This window comes from Lissotriton helveticus, chromosome 7 (genome assembly GCF_964261635.1).
Source record: "Lissotriton helveticus chromosome 7, aLisHel1.1, whole genome shotgun sequence".
NCBI lineage: Eukaryota > Metazoa > Chordata > Amphibia > Caudata > Salamandridae > Lissotriton > Lissotriton helveticus.
In genome coordinates, this window is record NC_136068.1 from 1685483695 (window position 1) to 1685497185 (window position 13491).

At 43.3% G+C, this 13491-nt stretch overlaps 1 protein-coding gene across 1 annotated transcript in view; it reads right to left on the bottom strand.

Moving 5' to 3' along the window:
• Nucleotides 1-2709: 2709 nt before the first annotated feature.
• LOC144770662 (uncharacterized) overlaps nt 2710-13491 on the bottom strand; it is a 93103-nt gene continuing 82321 nt past the window's right edge. Inside the window, exons 8-9 of the mRNA XM_078655374.1 lie at nt 6120-6149; nt 2710-5092 (exon numbers count right to left, since the gene is read on the bottom strand). Of these exons, the coding sequence (XP_078511500.1) occupies nt 5032-5092; nt 6120-6149 (91 nt within the window). The 3' untranslated portion in view covers nt 2710-5031. The remainder of the gene's footprint in view (nt 5093-6119; nt 6150-13491) is intronic.

Sequence of the window (13491 nt, forward strand, 5' to 3'; positions counted from 1 at the left end):
CACCAAAAACTCAAAACGTCCATGATGTGTTGGAAGAAATCTTTAACTATATCTATGGCTAGGACATTTCTAATGTGGATACAAAAAGTGTGCTAACTTCAAGGGGATATTTTCAACATCCAGCTGTCATTTTGGTACTTCCACAGTTCCAGACATGCCTCTCTGGTAAGATAATTCAAAAAGGGAAAGCAGTCCTTCATTTGTGTATTGACTTTTACATAGCCACATTAATGAGAAGGCCTTCTGATAAACTCTAAAACAATAGTAATTCACATTGCTCAAGTTTTGGAAAGGGCGGTTGTCTTAAGTTAAAGGAGTGACAAGTGTTAATAAATCAAGATATTATGATTTTACGCTGATTGATGGAAAATAGGAGTTAATTCAAATAAATACAACTGCAAAACACAATTAAGCTTAATAGCAGCAGGTTTGATAACTACCAATTTGGTATTTGCTTATATTCGTATATTTTCTTGATAAATTATTATGTATTTTATTAAAACATGTTTCCTATTTTGTTCCATTGCATTTTTAGGTCGAGCCTGGGTAGCACATGCGCTGCTCTGGGAGCCATGCTGTATTGGAGAATGTACTTGAAGCCCCGACTACTCTCCGCCATATAAGTCATTGGCATGAGTCATTGTCCTTTGTAAATGCTGGCTTCTGATTCGTTATTAGGCTTGTCTTCATTTGCAACCTCCTATGAGGACGCCCAGGGCAGTTTGACGTTTCTCACCACTTCATTCCTGAATCGCTCCCTCGCCTCTCCCCTTCTCCCATGCCCTATCCTACTTCTACTCTCCCCCTTCCAGTCACTGCCTTTTCCTACATGCCTGCTCCTCCCCCCTCTCCTTCCTCTGACTTTCCCTACCTCTTAACTTTCCCCCTTCAATCCCTTGCCTCTCACGATGACACAGCTATCTTTATCCTGTTATTGACTAAATGTATTGTTTATGTTACTGTTTTTTGATTTATCGTTTATCACATTTGACTCTTTTTTTGTACTTATACCATTTTGTAACTTGTTTTTCCACTCCCAACCATGTAAAGCGCTCTGATACCCCCGAGTCTAGCCAGCGCTATATAAAACTGTTAAATAAATAAATAAATACTTCGTTTCTTACACGGTACGTCTTCTTTACTCTGTAAGCACTATTTCCTTTAATGAGTTTCACTTGCTGCAGGAAGGTCAAGCATTTGGAACGCAGTAGGTCTTGCATTTGCAAAAGTTAAGCTATTGGCATTGTAAATGACAATCCCTATAATTTATGTTTTAAAAACCAAAACATAAATAAAAGGCATTGTCATTTACAATGCCAATAGCTCAAACTCGTGTAAAAGAGAGACCTAGGGCCAGATGTAGGTATGCTTTTACCGGTCGGTAACGGCCGATTGCAGCCGTTACCGACCGGTAAAAGCCTTTCCCTATGTAGGAGGCTATTTTACCGATTCGGTAAATAATGAATCGGTATTTACCGATTTGGTATTTACCGAATCATCATTTACCGGTTCGGTATTTACCGAATCGGTAAATGAGATGTAGGAAGCACTTTCAACAGTGCTTCAGGGCTTTAAGGATTCATTATTAACCACCAACTATTAGTTGGTGGTAAATAACGAATTCCTATGTAAATGCAAATATGTGCATTTACACCTGTGCCATGTGACAGATATACATTCCCTTAGGGCATGTATGTGTGCCACTTGTGCACACAAGCACTAATCAGGGGTGCAGCAGGGTGTCAAAGTGACACCCTGCCACCCTTAACTTTTTCCCAATTTTCCCGAATATACCGAATAATTACCTACATTGCATTTACCGATTCGAAAATACCGAATCGGTAAAATTCTGTATTTTCGAATCGGTAAATCTAAATTACCTATATCTAGCCCCTAGTGCGTTGCAGATGCTTGTTCATGCTGGAGCACTGTGTTCTACTTTGAGAAAGGCTACAACAGGCTCCTTACTACTAAACCAGTCATTAAGGAAAATAATATAGGCCATTAGGCTGCAGTAGCACAGGGAGCCAGGATAAAATTCCTGTTACAGATATGTTGAAGTGAATCCATTGATAAGCAATATGCATGGAAGGGATCTTGAGTGACATGTCAAGTTCCTCTCTCTACCTAGTGGAGCACTGAGTCAAATGCTGCTTGGTAATAGGGTGGCCGCACCCTCGCTTCCATGGCCATCCTTTGAGTTTTACGCTTGATTTACTCAATTGCCATCTTACATTTCCAAGGTCACATAGGTTATTTTCGACTTTCTTGTTTAATACAATAGGATTTTTTTTTCTGGGCATTTTCTCTCAACTGCTCAAGCTTTAATGACCTTTCCTTTGGGTGGTGTAAACACATGTCCTAATAAATTCTGACTCAGCAGAAGAGTTGGTGGCAAGTTCATGATAACCTTATAATAAAACCCACATCTTCACTGAATGCCCTGGCACTGTACACGTTATTGCAGTAGCTCAGCTCTTACACCAGGTAACATACCTCAACCAAATGTGATGCAGGGTGAGCTGGTGAGAAGATTACCATGTGCCGCCGCCATTCAAAGATAACTACCACGTCCTTTCAACCTTTGTGGAAATCAATGAAGCTAAGAAACAGGCAATATTCAAACTTTTTTCTGATGTGATGTCTGTACTGACTAAAGCGCATCCAACAGATAATGATATCGTGCTAGAAGAAACACGGATCACAATATTAACATTTTAAAATCTATTTTTATTTAATATATATGCATTTAAGATATATAGACAGTGCAGGCATTAAGGGAATTATATTTTCTTTCATTTGAAGCAATTCCTCCTCTATAGTGCTCACAATGAAAAAATAATGTCAATATACTAAAGGGCAGATTTACCAGGACTGGCGCATCCTTGCATATCAGCAGGGATGTGCCAGTAAAGATGCGATACGCAGGAATACCCTTGCGCCACCACCGTGGCGCAAGGATAGCCAGATGCTTGTCGCATCTTTTGACGTAAGGACACCGCATTGCTGGAGTCGTATTGCAAATGCAACGCGACTCCAGCAATGCACAGGGGCGCCCTCTGCCTAACATGCTGCATCACTCCATATGCCTGCTTCAAGCTGGCGCAGGGTTTTGTCGCAGCATGGACGTAAAAGTGGCTCAGTGAAATCTTGTATATTTCACTGCGTCACTTTTACGGGGCTTCCTTGCGACGGAACGCTCACCCTGCATACATTATACCAGATGCTAGTATACTGTAGCGCCGGGCTTTACAATGTGATGCATCTCACTAGATGCGTCACGTTGTAAATCTGTTGCATGGAGGCGCATTGTTTACGATGCCGCTGCGTCACAAAAGTGACTAAACAGTGTCGTAAACATGTCGCAAGGGGCTTGTAAATCTGCCCCTTAGTTTTATTAAAAATGAATTTCCCTTTAATCAACTTTAATAAAACAATTCGTTAGGTTACATTTGATTAAAAACAATATCAGTAGGTTATATGTAATTAAAAACAATGCTGTCTTCCCATAATATTTCCATTTAACACAATGCTAACAATTCATCACATTAAAACATACAATGTGAGATGCAACAGACTCCAACCGCTGTATAAATGTACAGCCTCTACCGCAAGGCAGTCAAAAATGTTCAGAGCCCCTTAGAAATGAGAACCGAAGCGTAAAATGTCCTCTCCAACAGTTTTGACTAAAAGGTGATCCTGTATTCAGTAATTGTGACAGATCCATTCCATCACATGCTGATAATGACAGACCTTTAATCATCCTCTGTTGAGAAAACAAGGCTCAGTACAAATCCAGATTAACATTTGGATTTTTGTCTTATTGTTACATAAAGGATAACAGACATGGGTATTGCTGCAGACAAATCCACATATAAAACACATCCACACCACAGACCAGCGTGAGCCAAATCTTTTTGTACAAAAGTTGATGGGGAATTTAATTTTAGTATTTCGTGCAAAACTCTATCTGTGGCCTGTCTTAACTGTTGTCCTAGATCTGTTATTTTTATTCTTTAAATTTATTTGGAATTGGTGCCCTTCATTAATAAATTCTACACAGATTAAGTGCCATAATAAAGAGTGATAATGCTGATGTATGTGAGGTGATAAAAAAGAAAAAAACTGAATATTATTGGAAACCACACAAGGAACGTTGCACTATACTGCTACCTACCCATTGGAATTAATTAATATCCACGGACTTGCTCAAGATCACACATTTTCACAAGAACTGTTGTACCTAAACAGTGTGTAGACATATGATGTGGGCTGGTGGTTGAAATATTGACTTTGGGTCCAGAATCCATGGGTTTCTCATCACAGATCACAAACCTCTTTGATCCTAGACCTGGTACTCTTACTCTCTGAGGCGTTCTTTCTTCATCTAACAACTTTTCAATAGTACTTAGAACTAGGATTTGTGCCAGTGTATTAAGCAATATATAAAACAAATAGACATTTCATTACTCTCAAGAACACAACTCAACACTGGAATTACATTTCAAACTATGACAAATATTGTTATTACGAACTCAAAGGAAACACCCCAAAGCACTGCCACCACCCTCTCACTTGGGTGGTACATAATGATGCCCTTTAAACTCCACTGAATGTGTTAAAAAGCATATTTTAGAGGAGCAGCAGTAAAGAAGCTGGATAGGAACACATGTGCTACCAAGATTAAATATTTTACATAGCCACAGAGGGCACTTTACAGTTTTATACCCTAAATCAAAGTTACATTTGAAATGATTATCTGCATGACTGAGGACATCAACAATATCCAATCCACAGGTCCTCCTAATAAGCATCCACTGCTAACAAGAGGACCAGAAAGCGTAAGTCAGTAATGGAGAAGTAGTTGGTGAAATAAGTCAACCGCAGAACTTATGTTTTCCCAGGAGAAGGTGTCCTCAGCAGAAGCGCAGCAAGGGTATAGAAGAAATGTTGGTCTGTTTCGCTAGATCCAGCATGAGACCACTGGAGGTTTATTTTTATGTGACCATCGGCTGCAGGATTAGATGGCATCTATATGACAGAATTTCTGCTTGATTTTGCACTATCAAGCAATGAGGCTTCAGTCGGAGCGCTGAAAAGAGAGAAGCAGATCACATCAGTTCTCCATGCAAAATTACCATTGCCAGAATGAGAATGTAATGTTTTGAGGTCCAATTACTGCACAGAACCATTTACTGATTCAAATGAGGCCTCTCTTAGTAAAATGTTAATAAAGTATCCTCACTACAGCCCACTGTACTTTCCCAGGACCTCTAAATCTTTATTTTGTCTCCATACCCCAAACTGGGCACAAGTGAGTACCTGTTTGTGGCACAAGTAAAACATTCTTCCCCCTGTTTCCTTTGACTGCGCTCCTCCTGACCATGCTCCCTTTTACTCCTCCCGTCCCCTTCTGCCTCTTAAATTCTTCCCTTGATTTGACATCCTCTTTGGAGGTTGTTAGAGCTTGCACGGATGGACTTCTAAACCATGGATTCAGGCGATACATGAAAGGACATCCTTCCACAAGGCCCAATGAGAATTTGTTTAGGAATGCCCATAAACATGCACAGAATCACTTCTTAAGAGACACCGCCTTTACCTATATAGAATAAATCATCCCTTAATGCATGTAAGTATCATGAAAAGCATATTGTATAGCTACCATAAGCTACTAAAAATAGAAAACCTGCTGCTGTAGTTTCAATTCCTTTTACATTTGTTCATACAACATAAGGTGCTTTCCTTCAAAGCCATATTGGCATCCAATTGATATTTCTCACAATGAACATGATACTTTCCACATATTCATGCTGGTGGTTACAAATACCATCTTGATATCCTCCCACCACCTTTGCCGGTAGTGCAGTGTGTTGCTGCCACGGTTACTGGTCCACTGCTCTGGCATCATCTCCTGCCCACCCCCCCACCAATACCACTCCAGACCAGAGCCGAGGACACATCAATAGGTACCCCCTGCACCTTAATGATACCATTCTAGGTTATGGCAGCAGATCCTCTCCTCTGCCCCTCTGTGTTAATTGACAAAAACGTTCAACCTCTTATGATGCTGATCCTCACGGCAATCACAGAAACAGGCTGTTCAAGATGAGACTCACCGTTCCATAGATTTCTTCTTTTCCTGCTTCCTAAGGAATGATAAAAACAAAAGATGACCTTTATCAGTGTTCAAATGATATTTTAGCAATTCTAATTGGCTGTCATCAGCTAAACACAATATGTCTCCATGGTTAGACCCTTCTGAAAGGCAATTACTCTCCTCTGTACTTGCCCACTCATCCCACCATTGAATTCTCCATTATCTGCTAAGGTGGGTGAGGCAGCAGTCTCACAGCGGTTCTTGGGTTACTGTGAGAGCACAGGCTGCTTTCTCATCTGTAGTAGGAAGACGTGGATCAGCAGAATGTATAGATTCATGTCCTGATCATCCTCTTTGGAATAAAAATGGAATCATTCAATACTGATGGTGACACAATAAGCCTGATGACTTAACCTCACGATTGTAGGGACATTTCAGATGGGGTAGTTCACGAATAGATTTTAGTTCAAATAGGTACAAGAAGACCAGAACACCTCCACATGATACTTACCACCATATATAAAGGGGCAGAAGCAGCACTTTTCTACCGTACTGTAAGATTCATTTAAGGTAGAGAGTCTATATCTCTTCACAAGACTCCTGAATAAAGAGTACAGACCAACAATTAATGGTTACTATATAACTACATGCTACCAGGAAGCAATGCTTTCTTCTTGCTCTTTCAATCACCAAAACAGTGCATTGTGGGAATTGCAAAGTCGGTTATTTTTAACTAAACTAATCAGATTAATATAATGATTTGTAAAATTAATTCTAGGTAAACCTGTGTTGCGACATGGTTCCACCTCGGACCCTAAGGGCAGCGATTTTACAAGTGATAAAACAGGCATGTAATATTTTAGGGGTTAACCCTTTCATTTCTCTAATAGAATTGTGATATTTCCAAAAGAGACAGTACCAGTACTTATCGCCATAATTATTATTTTGAAATAGAAAGGACCCTCTATGTTTTATCGGAGCGCAGTATTACCGATAGGGGTGATCCAGACAATCCCCAGTCGAGCTTTGAGGCAATGAGGGGACAGCCTCCTCGCATTAAATTATACTATTTTCTCTTAGTGCATCTCCCACTAGACTACTCTTATTAAATTAGATGACTTTGTAGATGCATAAGTCTACAGAATTTAAAATATAATTTTTTAATCATTTCCAGATCAATGCTTACATTTTAGGTGACTGGAATAAAGCGATATCTAGCCCTTTAGTGAAAAAGCCTTCATTAGATGCAAACAGGAATATTCTTGGTCCTTGTTCCCTTTTACCTGTTTCTACTAAACTTTAGGAAGAGTAGTTTTTTAACAGGTAAACTTTAGAAAGGGTAGTTTTCTTACAGATAAACTTTAGGAAGAGTAGTTTTTAACAGTTAAACTTTAGAAAAAAAGCTAACTTATAGGTAAACTTTAGGTCTCGCCTGAGCCAGCATTACGAGATCAGACCACTCACTCATGCGTGCTTTTTTTTTGCTCACATGCTATTGGCCTTTGCGTGAGTCTTTCTAAGAAAGACAGCATGCAATTGGCCAAAGGCGGGTGCATGTCCCACCTTTGCCAGGAATTGTAGCTGCCTAGGGCTTGTGGTTAATGCTCAGCGGCGCACAGTTTACCATCTCTTTTCTGCTTGCAGCGGCAGGCACATACGTACACATACGTGCGCACCACTCCCGGGGTCGTTGTTTTTGGTTATCTCCTCCATTGTCGTCTCTGAACTCCGTGCCCTGCTTGTGTTTTTTGTCCCTCTGGTTCTCTGTGTTTTGTGTCCCACAACTCAGCTTTATCTCACTAACCTTTCCCTGTGCCTCGTGTCTCAGTTTACAGCCGGTTGTGCTAATTTTGCAAACTCGCCATTTTTCTCCATGCACTTTCTGCAATGTAGCACCTTGTTAGGACTTGTGCCCTAGTAATAGGAAGTATGGCGGGAGAGATAAAGCTGATCGGAATAGCAAATGGGTTAGTGTGTGTTACAACATGAAAGTCTCATTGAGTTCCTGCGTGCCTCTCCACCAAGGAAAGTTTCCAAGTTTAGATTCACCAACTCACAGGCATCCATGTTACCGGCGGGCACTGCCCGGTGCGTGCGTACTCATCGAACTTATCCCCAGCTTTATCAAAATGTACTAAACATACCCGATCTGGTCGAGAGGCGTGTTGGAAATTAGGAATCATTTGAGGTTTCGGATCAGTTCTAGTTCTTACAAAAAAGTGCTTCATTCAAAACAGATATTTTGGAGAACTGGATATTTTATATACGTTTTTCGTGGGTTGTCCCCATCACTGGGTTCTCCGAACTATCGATACCAGGGGCTATTAGAAACGTAGAAGAAAACAAAGGAGGGAGGGGAGAGTTGGTGTCCTACACGGACACCTGGGGGCGGGATTCAGCCTCCCCTTACAATTAGTAAACAAAAAGATCCACCTAAGTGAGATTGCATTTAATGAAGTTTGATCATGGGTCAAGTGTGTTTCCTACTTTGGTGGGTAGCACATCATGTTTCTTAAATACCCCTTACACACCAAAAGGCCCCTTGGTGTCATGCTTCATCATAGGGGTCTTCGCATCCCTCTACGGATTGCGGCGTGCTACTACCAACGAATGCGCTGGAGCACTGAAGTAATCTCTATGTGTGGTGTGAGAGAGATGACATCTGAGGAACTCGAGAAACTTTGCAAGTACACACACGTGGCGAACTGCAATGTCCATGATGCCTACATTTGAATTGCCTAATCTCTACTGATGATGAATAACAATCCAGAAACACATGTTTAGAGATGGCCAGCACCAATCTGCACCTACCTGGTGAAAGACTTGCAAGACTTTGCAAGTACACATACTTGGCGAACTGCATTGACCATGATGCCCAGGGGCGAACCTGCTGGGAGGTAAAGCAGTGTGATCCCCCATTTGTTTCCTATTTAAAATGCTCCCTCGAGCCATTTGAGCTGACGAGCTCGTGGAGAGGCACCTGCGCGCCTGGAGAGTTACTGAGAACCAACAACATTTTGGAACCTGCTCAGCAACCCCTAACATTCAAATTGCCTAATCTCTACTGATGACGGATAACAATCCAGAAACACGTATTTAGAGATGGCCAGCACTAATCTGCACCTATCTGGTGAAACACTCGAGAGCCTTTGTAAGTACACACACTTGGCGAACTGCATTGACGATGATGCCTAGGGGCGAACCTGCTGGAAGGTGAAGCAGTATGATCCCACATTTGTTTCCTGTTTAAAAGGCTCCCTCAAGCCATTTGAGCCGATGAGCTCGTGGAGAGGCACCTGTGCACCTGGAGAGTTACTGAGAACAGACAATATTTTGGCAGCCTGCTCAGCAACCCCTTACATTCTAATTGACTAATCTCTACTGATGACGGATAACACTCCAGAACCATGTGTATAGAGATGGCCAGCACCAATCTGCACCTACCTGGTGAAACACTCGAGAGACTTTGCAAGTACACACACTTGGCGAACTGGGTTGACCATGATGCCTAGGGGTGAACCTGCTGGGAGGTGAAGCAGTGTGATCCCACATTTGTTTCCTAAGGACATTAATAGTGACCAGGAGAGTGATACATCTGATACAAGTACCAACAGTTCAAACTAAAGCAGGAAGAACTCATATAGGAACCAGAGAGGAGGGCAACAGTACCAAAGACCTTACAATCCCAGATGAAGAGGATTGGGCAATTACCAGGGACTAAGGATGGGCGCAAAATCCGTTCCGCACGCGGATGTTGCGAATTTTCGGTAAATTCACGATCCGCGAACTCCCGCGAATTTACCGAGAATTCGCAAATCCGCGAGCGGCGGATCCGGGCCCGGGGCAAAAGTTGAAGCCTGGCCTGTTGTAACTATTTTACGATGGCGCCGGCGCCATCCTAAAATAGTTACTAAGTTAGCTTCAACAGGAAGCTCTAATAGATAAAATAAAGCAGGTGCTCGATTTTATCTATTAGAGCTTCCTGTTGAAGCTAATTTAGTAACTATTTTAGGATGGCGCTGGCAGCTTGCCGGCGCCATCGTAAAATAGTTACAACAGGCCAGGCAGGTGTGCCTTCTTCCCAAATCTACCGTCGAAAATCAGCTGTGATGCTGGACAGAGGCCTTTGCATCCTTGACTTTCAGGAGCGCAATCCCTTTGCTGTTCCTGTGACCAGGAGGGTCTGTCTCTTCATCTACTGCTCTGATCGGTCTCAGACCTTTTACCCACACAAGAGGCATGTGCACTCGCATGGAAGCCCCGCCCACACACTCGCGGTGTGCACCGTCTTCCCGCCATTGACCCACTATGATGGACAGCTCACCTAAGGGACCCCTGCGCCCTTCGGGGCGATTGCATAGTAACACACACATGGTCGCTGGAACTAGTTGAAGCTCAAATGCAGTGACTCATTCATCAGCCCAAAAAACAATCGTGCTCGTCATCGAGGCTGGGCAGGTGTGCCTTCTTCCCAAATCTACCGTCGAAAATCAGCTGTGATGCTGGACAGAGGCCTTTGCATCCTTGACTTTCAGGAGCGCAATCCCTTTGCTGTTCCTGTGACCAGGAGGGTCTGTCTCTTCATCTACTGCTCTGATCGGTCTCAGACCTTTTACCCACACAAGAGGCATGTGCACTCGCATGGAAGCCCCACCCACACACTTGCGGTGTGCACCGTCTTCCCGCCATTGACCCACTATGATGGACAGCTCACCTAAGGGACCTCTGCGCCCTTCGGGGCGATTGCATAGTAACACACACATGGTCGCTGGAACTAGTTGAAGCTCAAATGCAGTGACTCATTCATCAGCCCAAAAAACAATCGTGCTCGTCATCGAGGCTGGGCAGGTGTGCCTTCTTCCCAAATCTACAGTCGAAAATCAGCTGTGATGCTGGACAGAGGCCTTTGCATCCTTGACTTTCAGGAGCGCAATCCCTTTGCTGTTCCTGTGACCAGGAGGGTCTGTCTCTTCATCTACTGCTCTGATCGGTCTCAGACACAAGAGGCATGTGCACTCGCATGGAAGCCCCGCCCACACACTCGCGGTGTGCACCGTCTTCCCGCCATTGACCCACTATGATGGACAGCTCACCTAAGGGACCCCTGCGCCCTTCGGGGCGATTGCATAGTAACACACATGGTCGCTGGAACTAGTTGAAGCTCAAATGCAGTGACTCACTCGCATGGAAGCCCCGCCCCAAATCCGCGGATCCGCAAACCGCCGATTTTGCGGATCCACGATCCGCAAATCCGCAAATCCGTGGATCGTGGATCCGCAAAATCCGCCCATGACTACCAGGGACCCCCTGCCTACCACCAGTATCCCTACAGACCACCACCAATGATGGGGGGGCATGCCCAGGCACCCGATTACCATTGTAATTACTACGGGCCACCACCTTTTTTAGGATCATGCCCTGGACCACGACAGGGCAGGAACAGGAGAGGCAACAATGTACACTGGACAACAGAAGAAGTAGAGGACCCACGCGTCTCAACAAGGAGCATGGCAGCTCACTCAACAACCAAGTGTCCACCAGCAAGAGGGGCAACTAGTGGTGAACCTAATGAAACAAGAGCTCACTGATATCCAGAAGAGAGTCCTAGAGAAAGGATTGGGTTTTGTGCCAACGAATAGGATAGACACATTCAATATTCATGCGGAGATGCAAGAATTCATGCGAAAATTGAAACTACGGGCCTTCAAGGACAAAGACACCACCATGGCTGAACAATCTGACACTGGCTTACTGTTAAAATCAACATTCACTCCACCAGACACTACATTACCCGCCGCATTACTAACGTTTCGAGAAGTCAGTGATGAGAGACCTAGGGGAGATGACCACAGACGACCAAAACTGTTTCCATAACACGACAAGATTGGAAAATGAAGCCATAAGACAACTATCAACAAACAAGGATATCGCTATCAAACCAGCTGACAAAGGTGGGGGCGATAGTAATTCAGACTACAATGGCATAGGACAATGAATGTAGAAGACTGTTGGGAGACAGAAGAAATTATTAAATTGTACAAGAAGACCACACAGAAACCTTACGGATTCAGATCACGGGAATGGTGGAAGAACCTCTAGCTCACAACTGGGTGTTCAAAAAAGAGGCAGAGTTTCTAATCCAAAAATAACCCAGGACCCCGTATTTCTACACCATTCCCAAGATACATAAGAACCTGGTACAACCTCCAGGTCGCTCGATAGTTTTGGGCATTGGCTCTATACTAGAGCCCTTGTCTAATTTCTCTGATGCCTTTCTCCGTCCTCTAATTCAACAAAAGGACACCTCCATAAAAAATACAAAAGCAGTACTCCAGCTACAACAAAAGTTGATTTTTTTTCCTGATAAACAACTACTACTGGGGCTTGACGTGGAGAGTTTGTACACGAGTTTACCCCATGACGAGGCACTTAACATCATGGAGGAAATACTTTTTAGCAACACATGAGAATACCAAACACCACGGAATCTTGTAATGGAATGTATCAGCCTTGCCCTGAACAAGAATTTCTTCCTGTATGAGGATACTCTCAACCTGCAGAAACATGGGACCAGCATGGGGAGCACATTTGCTCCCAGCATGTCAGGTCTCTATGTACACCATCAAGAGACCTGCAGGATCCTGCATCATAATCACCCTTCCAGACACAACACCAAGACATGGAAGAGGTAAATTGACGATGTGCTGGTCATCTGGGAGGGAAACGTTCCATCGACCGACGAGTTCATGGAATGGCTCAACCAAAAGAATACCTTTCTAAAGTTTACCAGTACAACATCACGTGACAATCTAGTGTTCCTAGATCTGAACATATACCTGGAGGGGGGAACACTGAAAACCACCACGCATTTCAAGCCAACAGCTAAGAACTGTCTGTTATAATTTGACAGCTTCCATCCACGTCATCTAAGTGAAAACCTCCTCTACCGGCAGTTCCTCTACCAAGGAGGAACTGCACCAACCTGACTGACTACAAAACACAAGCCTCAGATTTAAAAACAAAACTCGCCAATCAGAATGATCCCGTCCGCATCATTGACAGACCAATGAAGAGAGCCCGGAATAATAATAGGGAGGCTTTATTGGAAGAAAAAGGCACACAAGGATCAAGAGGTCAGGCCTATCTGTATGACCACCAATCACACTCATTCAAACAAAATATTTAAAATTGTCAATAAACATTAGAGGGTCCTTAACAGTGGCAATCTAAGCCTTGAGAAACCACTGTTCGCTCACAAAAGGGGCAACAACTTGAAGGATATGCTTGTTCACACACGACCATGCTCAGATACAGTCACAACCAATGAGAACCCCACTCTTCAAGCAATCCAAGGCCATTTCCCATGTGGGAACTGCAGCGCATGCCACCTC